At 39.8% G+C, this 13664-nt stretch overlaps 1 protein-coding gene across 8 annotated transcripts in view; it reads left to right on the plus strand.

Annotated features, from left to right (window-relative positions):
• LOC105490176 (ST6 beta-galactoside alpha-2,6-sialyltransferase 2) overlaps positions 1 to 13161 on the plus strand; it is an 85895-nt gene extending 72734 nt beyond the window's left edge. For all 8 annotated transcript variants that reach the window (XM_071077161.1, XM_071077164.1, XM_071077160.1 and 5 more), the window contains exon 6: positions 7864 to 13161. In XM_071077161.1, the coding sequence (XP_070933262.1) occupies positions 7864 to 8135 (272 nt within the window). In that variant the 3' untranslated portion in view covers positions 8136 to 13161. The remainder of the gene's footprint in view (positions 1 to 7863) is intronic.
• Positions 13162 to 13664: the final 503 nt, after the last annotated feature.

A 13664-nucleotide genomic window follows, 5' to 3' on the forward strand; every position in this document is an offset into this window, starting at 1 on the left:
ATCCCTAGTCGGATAGTAGAGATTTTATCTTGTTATTCAGTGCAATGAAGTCATTTTGAAATGTGCCTGACTGAGGATAAGGAATAATTTTCTTGGAGTCCTGCAGCTTCTATTTTGCCCACGTAATGACATATTTTTATAGGTGAGTGATCTCACCTGGGGTCTTCAGGCATGGCTGGATGGGTTTGCCATCTGCATGCAGTTGGGCATCCAGACACACCAGCAGGCACCAGCCTCACCCACTCTGGCTCCCAGCCTGAGTGCTGACAGGCAAACAGACCTTGTAGCCAGGGGATCCGCCCAACGTACACACGGACGTGGAACTCCTTTGTAAGGTACAATTACCAATTCTTTTCATTACAGAAGCCACCAACACCCCCACCCGGACTTTTTTTCTTTTTTTTTAATGCAACCACTACTCATAATATTATAACTAATATTTCTGAAGTTTACAGGTGCAAACACTGTAATTTCAGGCTAATTTACATATGCACAAGAATAATAGGCTTAAAAACATGTCATAACTTCTTGCTTTTCCATTTTATATTGGTTTTTGGAATCCCATTTTTTAATATGTCGCCCAAACTCAGAACATTAGCACAAAATGATAAACTACGGATTGTGTAAAATGTGTCACAGTTTTGTTGGTTAGGAAGGAACAACTTTTTGTATTTTCCTGTAAATAATGAATCCTGAGTGTGTGATAACAAGAAATAATGAGCTAAAAATTGACCTTCCAGTATTATTCTTGCATTATACTATTTTGTGTAGGGTGGTAGAGTCTTCTCAAATGACATCAGGTTCGAATTTCCAAAGCATCTTTTAGTTACAAATATTTTCTAGAACTGCCACTTAAAAAGTCACTTTTATCTCTTTAAGAATCTCAGGTGTAGCTCTCATTATTTTCCATTTTATGACTGAATTTAAGGAGAAACCACAGAACAGCTGCTAGAGTTTTATTAGCCTGGCATATTTAATACACTTAGCCTTTCACCCTCACCCCTCATTCAGAAAAGTGTTCTGCAGTGTTCTGTTGGTGACTCGTAGAAACTGCTAATTTACTTCATGTGTGAGTTATGTTCAAGTGTTTATTAGAACTGATTTAAACTGGTAGTTTTCCTGTTACTTGTATTATGTTCTGTTTTATATCCATAGCTCATTTTGCTATTTAATGAAAGGCTGTTTCATCAAGGAGAAAATTTTGTTTTTCTCAATGATTTGGGATGTTATTTTAAATATTCTGCCAAGTGAAAAACAAGATAGTTTTGGTATAACCACAGTCAAGCTAAATGCTAAATGATTATACTAGGCTCTGATAACACATCAAATATATCTGTATATGCCAATTAAAGATGTATAAAGGAAACCTCAGCCATCTAGAATTTGTGATAATCTGAGCATGTGTCAAAGTTTGCCTTTTATCCAGGTTTTAGAACAAATAAGTGCTCATTCTGCTTATTATGCTGAATCATATAACATGACATTTTATAAAGACCAGTAGAAATGCTTTTTAATTGGTTTGATAATTGTCTTGCATTATACAACGTTTAAAAGCATACAGTTTAGCAAATGAATGCTTCTTGAGTCATAATTGCCTAGAAAATACTAATGCTTATTTTCTTCAAATGAATCCCTCATATGGACTCATTTGTAACAACTGGCCATATAAGAAACTTAACATTCATACCGTTTAAAGATTCTAAACAGCTGGTCCCACACCCATTTGATTGGCTTGGAAAAATAACATTAAAAAGTGTCTAAATCTTGATCTGCCTATCAAAAAGTCCAGCCTCATGTTGAAAGCAGTAAAACTTTTATAAGCGATTAAAGTTGTTAATTTTTGGTAGTCCTTAAACAAAATTACTTAACATAAAAGTTTCTTAAATGCTTTTTAAAAGCTGTCCTTTACTGAATTGCATATTATTAGATGATTTGTATTCTTCTTGCATTTTGGGTAGTCCTGAGCAGACATAAGAGAGGAAATAAAAAAAGAATCAATAACATTTTTAGCATAACCAGATGTGAATTCCCCACATCAATCTGGCATGGGGAAATGATTACGAAGTAATGTGAGACTTTGAATTTGTGCATATATGGTATCAGGGCAGAAAAGACAACATGGCCAGCTTGACTGCTTATCCTTAGGAAGGCGTGCTTGCAAGACTGGCCCTTGGCTGATGTCTGGGAACTTGGATTTTTTGGGAAGGTTCCCACCCCTCTAATTGATAAGCGTTGTTCACTGTGTGTGTACTGTTTATGCAAGAAATGTGTTTTATGCTGGATACTTGCTTTCCTTCCTAGAGTCTGGAATTTTAGTACATGCCAGGCAGAGACTGCTGACATGACCAGTTTCAAATAAAAATACTGAGTACTGAGTCTCTGAAAAGATTCCCTGGTTGGCAACATTTCATTTGTGTTGCTGTCTCCATTATTTCTGGCTGCTATAACAAATACCATAGACTGGATGTCTTAAACAACAGAAAGTTCTGTCTCATGGTTCTGGAGGTGAGAAGTTAGAGAGCAGGCACTGGTCAGTTTGGCTCCGGGTGTGGACTCTCTTCCTGGTTCGGAGACTGAGCCTTCTTGCTGGTTCCACACATGGTGGTGTTGCAGAGAGAAATCATCTCCACAACGTCTTTTCTTACAAAGGCACTAATCCCATTCATGAGGGCTCCACTCACATGACCTAATCACTTCCCAAGGCCTCGCTTCCTAACACCATCACATTAAGGATTAGGAAGGATCTCAACCTGTGAGTGGGGGATGGAGACACATTTGGTTCATAGCAGTTGTCACAACTCAGTGCTGGGGGAATTCAGTCCCTGTGCCATTCCCTGGGAGAGGATTCTTGAGGCTCGCACCTGGTGCCCCCTGGACTGTTTACCCCGTGCACCTTTTGCTTGTGCTGATTTTGCTTTGTATCATTTTGTATAAATCATCATCGTGAGTAAAACTCTGTGCTAGATACTGGGTCTTCCTATTGAATCATTGAACCTAAGGCTGTGTTGGGAACTGACAGTAACTTAATGGTGGTGACGCAGAGTTCATTTGAGAGCTGTGTGCTGTTGGTAGTCATTTGTGAATGACAAGGCTCAGCATTGGGGCATTGCGGAAGAGGTCTCATGGTAGTTCATAAACATTTTTCTCAGTATGACGTTTAGGATACTTTCTTCAAGCCATCCTGAGAATGGTCATGGGCCTTCTACCTGTCATTAAATTTAAAGGTGAAATCTTTAGTTTTGTTTAACTTCGTTTTGTTTTTAAAGAAAGGTGCTCTAAATCTCTGATGATTAGTAACGTGGGCAGTTTGATAGACGTTGAATTTAATTGAGGAGGCCTCAAACAGCACTTAAAGACTCTATTCTTCCCTAATCCTGTCCCCGTTCTGCCTGCCTGCAGTATCTACTCCCCACATACCCCATTCTGAACCATGTAAGAGCTATTATTGTATATGTCCAAACATTGACATCTACCTAGTTCTTTTTTGCAAAGTATGAAGAAATTTATTCTTCAAGTGTTTGTGTATTGCTAAGTACTATTATTAACTCTTAGGAAAATTGATGTGTAGATGGAATGAAATTTAATACTAATAATTTTCACTATTATATGACAGAGTCTGAATCTAAACTCAAATTTATGTGTAACAACAGCCGTAAAGAAAATTAAAAAGCAAAGTATGCATATGCTAAATGAATTGATTATGCTGTCTGAAAAATATTAAAGAATATTCTACATCTTTGACACCATAAATCTCCTTGTCTACCTTTCACATAACGCAATGAGTTTTATTTTTATTACTAGTTTTTTTTTTTTTTTTGGACAGGATGTCACTCTGTCACTCAGGCTGGAGTGCAGTGGCACAATCATGGCTCACTGCAGCCTCAACCTCTGGACTGAAGTGATCCTGCCACCTCAGCCTCTTAAGTAGCTGGCACCAAAGGCACAAGCCACCATGCCTGGCTGATATTTTTGTATTTTATTTTATTTTATTTTTGTAGAGACAGGGTTTCACCATGTTGACCAGGCTGGTCTCAAACTCCTCGGTTCAAGTGATCTACCTGCCTTGACCTCCCAAAGTACTGGGATTACAGGCGTGAGCCACTGCACGCCTTACTCCGTAGTGAGTTTTAAATTAATTTTTTCATTGTTTTTTGGAAGATGCCTCCATACCAATTCCATATCAGTGGCTGCAGCTGGCTGCCACTTAAACACTCAGGGTAGATTCTACTGTTACTTTAATTTTAGGATGCTCCAAGCCATGGTTCATAGTTTCAGGCAGGCACAAGTTCATGAGACTACAAAACAAGATGGAGAAATCATTGTTGCTAAATCTGTATCCAATAGGCAAAGATCAGGAAGAACTGTGCAGAAAACTCAGGTCAAACACCCACTCTCATAGCATCTATTGGCTTTCAATTTGGACTGCCATGAGCTAACTGACAAATCCCTCTATTTCTGAAGCTGAAGAAGTTCTTTTTAAATATAGAGTACTTATATAAGAAAATACTAAAAGTGTACCTATTTACATATATTGAAAGCATAACTATTTGCATAGTCTGTGACAAAATCTATATTGTATATTTAGCAGATAACATGATTTAAGATATAACGGTTAACTAGCAGCAAGAGTAAAATTTGTCTCTGGAAAAACAATCAGATTCAAGCATCTGATAGCTCTCTGAGTCCAAGAGGATAGCAAGGATGTATAGGGAAACTCCCCAGAGTTACTTGGATTTGGTAGCAGTTCAAATCTAGATTAGCTGTCAACATACAGAATGTCTTCCTGCCTATGAGACAACTTAGGGATTCCTCAGCAGTTCTCAAAAAATGTGTGTTCGAACAACCTTTTCTTTAAAGCAGGAGACGAGACCAGCACTGGTCCAGGAACGTGTCTTAATGCTCTGCAACTAGATTACTGTAGAAACTGGAAGGATTTACACACCTTACAGCAATTTCCCATAGCCATGACATCCAAATAGGTGATCATTTTTCTCATAATTCCTCATTATGGTGTTTTACAAAAGCATTGGTCTGTGATAGTTTGGAGATTTTCTCTAACTGGCCTTTCACCTAAAGGGAATGCTTGTTAAAAATTCAGATTCCTGGACCCCAGCACAAACCAATGGAACCTGAATTTCTGGAAATGAAGACAAGTCCCAGGAACCTGCATTTGATCAAGCTGCCTGTGTCGTTCTTTTCTATGCTGAACTTTGAGGACTACTGCTTTATGGGGAGGACCAACTGCATGGCTAACATACTCCCCTAAGTATAAGATTGGCTTTTGAAAACCATCCAGTTTAAAAGCCAGAGTTGCAAAGGTCACAACTCCAACACAATTGACTCCAGTCCTTATGGATGCCATTGTGTTATTAGCTCATAGAAATGCCCAAGTAGCAAAGAATTGTGGTTTCTGGGTACAGTTCCACTGCTAGGTTATACAGTGACTTTGTGCAAAAGACACCCTTGGAGCCACCTCCCTGCCATGTGCAAGGAAAGTGTTGTAATAAATATATTGATTAATGATGCCCGTGATGAAGTCCACCTCCTTCAATGTGGTTCCTTGTGCAGAGCTGGCAAAGCAGATGTCACACCCAGGTGAGAGGGAGCCCCCAATGCTGGGCAATGCACAGCAACTTGGTCTGTAGCCCCTGATTAGAAAGCATGAAGCTGTCCTCAGCTCCACAGACACAGGCTCTGGGAAAACTTCAGCCACCAGAGAACATTCACACCAGAGCGTTTCTTGTTTGTTTAGGTTTGTCTGTGGGTTGTTTTGTTTTGTTTTGAGACAGAGTCACACTCTGTCGCCCAGGCTGGAGTGCAGTGGTGCAGTCTTGGCTCACTGCATCCTCCACCTCCCAGGCTCAAGTGATTCTCCTGCCTCAGCCTCTCAAGTAGCTAAGAATACAAGCGCATGCCACCATGCCCAGCTAGTTTTTTGTATTTTTAGTAGAGATGGGATTTCACCACGTCGGCAAGTGACTGGAAATAAAAGAATTTAATTCTCCATGGGCAGATGTCATTCACCATGTGAATTCCTTGTATATGATTTTATGCAGGGGAGAAAAAATGTTTGAGAGCAGTCATTACTAATCAGGAGGCAAACTTTTGACCACCTGCATTCATGTTTCTCCATGGGTGCAGGCACTCCGAGCATCTGGGGGGTGCTGCTTCCTTGTTCTCAATTGGTGCCACCTGAATGCCTGAATCACATGCTTTGGGCTAACCTAAGGGAGCGGCAGCGGCCAGGCAGCCGTGGAAGAAGGAAGGAAAGTGGTAGAAGGACCTGGGAGAAAAGAGGAATTGATCCAGTAACCTGAGGTTCTGACCATCGCTCTTGAGAGCAACTTGACTGCATAGAATTTGAACTGCATAATCCCCTTCTCTTTGTTAAGAGTGTGTTTTACTCTCAACTATGATACCGTATCATGACTCTGACATCTTCTATGCAAGCTATCCTTGCTGTCTCTGGAGCAGTATCCCTTCTCCTGTTTCCTTCTACCAGGCAGCTCCTTGAGCTTCACACTTCTCCACCTTTGGGCAGCCTTTCTGGATCCCCTCAGCAAAATTAGGCCCCTTCTCTCTTCTCTCCCAGTGTCCCTTATACAGGACTCCTCTGATATGAGATTTTTGTGTTGCACACATGGTTGATTAATTAGGGAATATTACTGTCATCTTCAGATAAATATTGGCTATATAACAAGAATAACTGCTGCTTTATGTTTTTTATAACAAGGGATATCCCTTTCAGAAAACAGATAAGCATGTTTTTTTTTTTAACTTTCAAGTTAATAGTGGCACTGATGGTGTTGAGAAAAGAAAGAAAGCCATTAGTCTAGATCAAGAATAAAATGTACTCAGGCTGGGCGCGGTGGCTCGCGCCTGTAATCCCAGCACTTTGAGAGGCCGAGGTGGGCGGATCACAAGGTCAGGAGATCGACACCATCCTGGCTAAAACGGTGAAATCCTGTCTCTACTAAAAATACAAAAAATTAGCCAGGCGTGGTGGTGGGCACCTGTAGTCCTAGCTACTCAGGAGGCTGAGGGAAGAGAATGGCATGAATCTGGGAGGTGGAGCTTGCAGTGAGCGGAGATCGCGCCACTGCACTCCAGCCTGGGTGACACAGTGAGACTCTGTCTCAAAAAAAAGAAAAAAAAGAATAAAATGTACTCAGTGATGATTAGCTGTTATAGCTGTTTATTTGAAACATGAAAAAATTAAACCTTTAACAGTGATAGTGTAGTGAGAAAAATAATTTTGTTAATATGAATCTTAAACTCTGTGTCCCTCTAACTCCATTTCTTTCCATTCAGAGAACTATAGTATTTTATAAGAGCTGGTCCATTGTACAGTTTTATGTTACAACTTTTCGAACAACTGTATTATAGTCAATTTATAATCAAGCAACTATTTTATAATTTAGTTTTTATGGCATTTGTTTCTTTGGAACGTAACAGTCCCACCAGATGGGACTGTTGCAAACCAGATGGGACATGTGTGTAGAACGTGATATAGGAGACTCTGATTTGGGGGTTGCAAATCTGTCGTTCACTAGAGTGTGGTTCCCTTAAGTTCACTGACTTCTTTTCATCTCTCCTTACCAGGCCCACAGTGATAAATTGAATGAGTGAATAGATATATATATATATAATATTACATTTTAATATGCACCCATACTCCATGAACTGCATACACACCACTTAATGGAAGTTATAAACATTGCAAATGTGACATAACAAAAAAGTGAATGCAAAGCAAGTGTCTCTTGCCATGGTCATACCCCATCACCACCACCTCCCCCTACAAAAAAATCATCCCTCTCGTGGAGTTGTTCATTAGGTTCTAATTTTTCGTTTTCATGTCAGGAATCCTCATCATGATGTCCATGTGCAGAGAGGTGCACGTGTACGAATACATCCCGTCCGTGCGGCAGACGGAGCTGTGCCACTACCACGAGCTGTACTACGACGCAGCCTGCACCCTCGGGGCGTACCACCCGCTGCTCTATGAGAAGCTTCTGGTGCAGCGCCTGAACACAGGCACGCAGGGGGATTTGCATCGCAAGGGCAAGGTGGTTCTGCCCGGCTTCCAGACGGTGCACTGCCCTGCACCGAGTCCAGTCATTCCACACTCTTAAAAAGGGTTTCTTGGGAATCAATGTGCAATAAGGTACTACTGTTGTACTCAACGTCACAAAAGAATACTTGAAGATAGATTTTAGACAATGTAGTTTTGAGTCTTTAAACTGTAATTTAGTGGTGGTCATGAGAATTCTTCACTTTCTAAGCCATTGAGTATTTATTACTGCTTTGAATATAGAAACGGATTTTTTAAAAAGTAGGGCACAAGAAAGATGCAAAACAAAGGATAGCTAGAAAGAAAACGTGTATGACCATGGGTATGGTACCTCCAGAAATGTTAACAACTTATTCTTCTGCCATGAGTACCCCTCATCAGGGTTGGTTTCAGTAATAGGTTTTGGTGATGCTGCTGACCACATGAAGTGGTTTATATTTAGAAACATCCAAGTTGAGGGACATCATTTACAGCATCAAGTGTATCACTGATACATGCCGTCATCATTAAATAGCCTAAGTTTTATGACAAACATTGAAATTATCACTCAGATGTGTTTAACGGCAAAAATTCCCAGCACATCCTGGCAAATGCTTGTGTTTCCAACCGTTGCATTCTTCATCTCTGCTTCCCATTGCCCACTGAATGCTTTGCTTTCTGTGCGTCAGGACGGAGTTCTAAAACCAGAAAACATCCACCTTGAAAGGTCCAAGAAAAAGCCACATTCCATATAGCACCACAGAGGAGGCCCTTTGTTTCCCTGCAGAATTTCAACCAGGAGCATTACTATCACATCCACCAGGAGGCACATCACTGGCAAGTAACACAGAATCACGGGGCTGCAGGTGCCCCTGGACACTCCCCGGTTCCGGCTGTTCTGCCTTGTACCTCCTCACCTGCAGATCTACCCCACAGCTTTTGCATAGTCAGTGACACACCTGACAATTGGCACAGCCATGCTGGGGAAGACAGGAGACACCTCGCTCCTTCCAAACTAGAAGGAAAGATTTCGGAGCCGTCACTCTGTGCTTCTAGGGATGCATGCCTGTCTTTATTGTATGAGTTTCTGGCAGGTTTCATCAGCCAGGGGGAGCTCAACAGTGATGAGCACTGAATCTTCACTAAATCTTCCTACAGACATTTAGGAATCCAATCCTTGCTTTCGCAGATATGTTTTATGTCAGCAGCATGACAAAGCCATATAATTAAATCATTTATGCGAAAGCATTGCTTATTAACAAGGAAAATATCTAGATGCTTCAGAGGGAAAGGCACCTAGAGGGAAATTTTCATCCCAATATGTTAGCTATATTCAGGGTTGATTTTTTTTTTTTAATCTCAACTGTCACTGATACATTGAACATTTTCTGCCAAGAATATAGTGAAACAGAAACATTTTGTAATACCTTAATTAAACATGCTATGATTTCAATGTATAACCAAAACGTATCTCCATGGTACAGTTAAGACTTGTTGCAGTGACAATAGCAGCTTAATTAAAGGCGTTCTCCCTTGCAAAGTGTATGAATGTCAGGAGAGTTTAGTGGAAAAGTTTTCTTGTTTCAGGATTGGTTTCTAGACTGTTCTCGGGACTATTTTCTTGAGCAAGAATGGCTTACAGAGACTGGCGGCTTCTGTTTGGTTAGTCTATTCAGCAGATATGGAGCTGAATAACAAGACATCTCCTATAGCTTATTATAATAGTGAAGGAAAAATTGGAAAGTCTTAATCACAACAATATCCAATAAAAGCCCATTTTGAGAGTTTTGTTATTAAGTCTATGAGAAGGGATAGATAACTTTGTCCTATGTATTAACTTATGTCTAAATAGACATGGTTAAGCCATGTTCCTTTCTAATTTTTTTTTTTTTTTTTTTTTGAAACCGAGTCTCGTTATGTCACCCAGGCTGGAGTGCAGTGGTGCCATCTTGGCTCACTGCCAGCTCCACCTCCTGGGTTCACACCATTCTTCTGCCTCAGCCTGCCAAGTAGCTGGGACTACAGGTGCCTGCCACCATGCCTGGCTACTTTTTTGTATTTTTAGTAGAGACAGGGTTTCACCGTGTTAGCCACGATGGTCTCGATCTCCTGACCTTGTGATCTGCCTGTCTTGGCCTCCCAAAGTGCTGGGATTACAGGCGTGAGCCACCCGTGCCCGGCCGTTCCTTTCTAATTTCTTGAAAGAACTTGGTCTCGTCCTTATGTTTGCATGTGTGTAATCAGTTCAGCAACTCTGGAATGTGGGTGAGGTGGCTCTGGTGGGTGAATATTACTCCCTACAATCCTTGGATCTTTCTAGATCTTCCCGGCCATTAAATGCCCCTGAAGCTCCTTTTATAGTTTTGCGAGTGGATTTACTTGTAGGCATCCTCACTATCCAGCACAATCCCCCTTGGCTGACATGAGAATTTGGTTAGAGGAGAATTTATGGGGGTCAGTGTAAGTATTCAAGTTCAAAAGCCTCAGAACCCCACACTTAAAAGATTTTTAAATAGAATTTTGTTGTAATCATTGTACTTTTAAAATAGTACTTTCAGTTTCACTGAGGTTACAAGAAAGACTGAAGAGTACGACGGAAATTTAATTACAATTTTTGCTTTTATTATAGCCTTAAAGACTCTTGGGAATCAGGGTCTGTTCAACAGTCAGTAAATGTAATACACATATTAATATAGTATTGACTGGGCATTCTTCTATAAAAGTTTAAGTTATTTAACTTCTAAAAAATGTTAGGCAGTTATAGTTAACGTGATGACTACTTCTAGTATTAGCCAAATGGGTCCTAAGTGGCAGTATTTTGCCAGACATTGACTAAATCTTTACATGCCTAAATCCTTACATTTACTGAATTCCAGTAAACACACAGTTCTTCTGTGGAGTAGTTAACAATAAGTGGCAGCTCACTGAATTTCTCCCAGGTTCTGTCTCTTCCAAAATCCTCCATCCTCTCTTATGAAGGGAAGCTGGTAAAAAATCCTCTTGGTGCAAGCCAAAGCTGTTAAGGATTCCTTTTTGCACTCTCAGGACCAACAAATATTCTTTTGTATTTCAAGATAATTTCACCCGTTGTTGTTGTAATCACAAAGAAATAAATTTTGACCAGCAGTGACAATTCAACCACATCTAGACTCTCCCTAACTTATTTCTCCAGCCGGTCACACCAAGCAGGCAGGTAACCTTTAACAGACCTGGTGTTCTCATGGAATACCAATGATCATCCCAGGGAGCTGACCTTTCCCACTACGTCCTTATAGAGCTGCTCCTACAGAGAACTTTGTGCTCAGGACCAAGGGATGGTCAATTAAAAGTTGCATGTCAGCATCAGGCTTGTGCATTAAAATGGGCAAGGGGGGCTTTTATACATCTTTGAATGACCAGGTATTTCCTTGTCTGCCTGAAGGCAGAACTTTGAGGAACAGCACTTCCCATGTGTCTGGTCTTCTTGGTCTCTCAGCTAGACACTTAATCAACCCCGGACTCTCCAGTAGTCCTCAGTCATTGTAGCCATAGCATCTGCACAAAAAGAAGTGCTAAAATAATCATTTGCATTTTCAAAATTAGGAAATCAAAGTAGCTGAGTCACTCTCTTACATGTGTATGAGCCAGGTCATTCTGCTGGGACGGATCATACTTATGCTGCTGATTGACTCTTCTAAGCAGTAACACATCTCCTGCATTAATTAGGTAGATCCCGTTTGGGTGCATTAAGTGCGATCAGTCTTAGATGAGTGCCAGTATGTGATAGAAGAATTTCATACACACAAATGCCATGATTCAAGTTCTCTCTCCAATTTTTCTTATCGATCAACACGCAGTACATGTGGTCAGTTACCCGGTTGAATTTCTGCTTAGCTGTGGTAAGAGACAGAGAAAGGGAGTGAGGTGGGATCAGGGGAATTATCAGAGAGACATGAGTGAACCTATTGGCCAGGTAGCTTCCAAGTCTGTTCTATTGTATTGTCTGTTTCGATTTCTGACTTTCTGATAGTTTAGAACTCTTACCCAGTGGTTACGTGACTGATCAAGGCAACTCTATCTGGAAATTAATTGTTTAGGTAAAATGTTCCTGAGTTTCAACTTGTCTTTTATACTCTGGATATTCTCATTGTGAGATTATTATGCATGTTTGTGTCACATGGGCATTATTTACACACTTGATAAATGAAAGGTATTTCTCTGTCGGTTCAAGGAAATAAAATGTAAGTTCTTGTTTTATTAAATGAATGAAGCCTTTTGGTTAAAAAAAAGTAATCTAACATGTTTCTGTTCAAACTTGAGCTAATGAAATTTAAAGGAGTAAAGACAATGATCTAGTTCTTAGTATAAAAAGCATACATGTAGTAGATATAGTTATATAATTGTGTATATACATATCTACAAACATGGTTGGTTTCATATTGCTTTTTCATCAATGTTTTTGACTGAAACCTTTACTATAAATTTTATTTTAATTATGTAACCACTAATATTTTAAGAGAAGGAAACAAATGTTATATGTCCTTCTGTTAAAAAAAAAAATTCAGTCCTCCGCCAACCGCTTCCCACACACTCATACTCTGCACATCTTGGATACGTTAAAATGGTCTGACAGAATTATTTAAAAGGCACTATGTAGGTAGAACACTACCTTAATATTGTATCCTAGTCAGAAGCCTGATTTAACACTGAACTTTGAAGGGAAGCTTAGCTATAGCTCATGGCTTTCAAAGACTAGAAGAAACATTTACTGGTTCTATGGAAAATAGTCTTCTTGCTAGGTAGATTTGAAACAAATTGCACTGGGAGTGTTAAAATCTAACATTTATAACAAATCCTGTTTTACTCTAGATGAAATACTTAGTTCTTCCAGTGGAAACCAGTGAACTTTTTTAACAGCTTTGGGAATTCTTTTGTATAATAATTTTTAAAATGAAATGTGTACTCTTCAAACTAATTAAGGCTTGAAGTTTTCCAGGAGTCGCATTTTAAAAGTGTTTGTACACATTTTAACACTTTGATATTTTCTATTTTGGTTTTGTATATTTTTATGTATACACAATGTACAGACTTTTTTCTTGTAAATAAAACATGTTTTCATTTGTCTAGAAGTTTCTTGTTTTAATTCATAGAAGTTACACATACAAATGAGCAAGTGGCAAAGTAACAATCCATCCCTAGGAAAACAAATGGTAAAGCTGAAATCTAATTAGAAGACTGAGTGGCAACAGAAGGAACAGCAGCAGGCCTTCAGCCATGAATATGGACGCAGCCTGGGCCTGAAACCACAGGTGGGCGAGTTTTTTTCTTCCAGGGATTAATTGCCACATGCAGGAGAATGAAAGTGGCGAAATCAAGTGGAAAAGGCATATTGAGGCTAACAAATCTTGATGTTGACTTAATAAGCCAGAATTTTGATGAATGCATGGCTTTGGGAGACTTTTCCTCGGCTTGACAGGGCATTCAGTCTTGGAAAACATAAATAAGTTATTTGAGGAAAGTCTAAAGACAGCTGAGTCACCTGCAACCCACCACAATGTCAAATTAGCCTTGATATTTTCATACTTGTGACGTGAAGGGAAAATCAGTTAATTAGGCTCCTGGAAAGAAATTC

Source organism: Macaca nemestrina, chromosome 13, assembly GCF_043159975.1.
Source record: "Macaca nemestrina isolate mMacNem1 chromosome 13, mMacNem.hap1, whole genome shotgun sequence".
Lineage (NCBI taxonomy): Eukaryota > Metazoa > Chordata > Mammalia > Primates > Cercopithecidae > Macaca > Macaca nemestrina.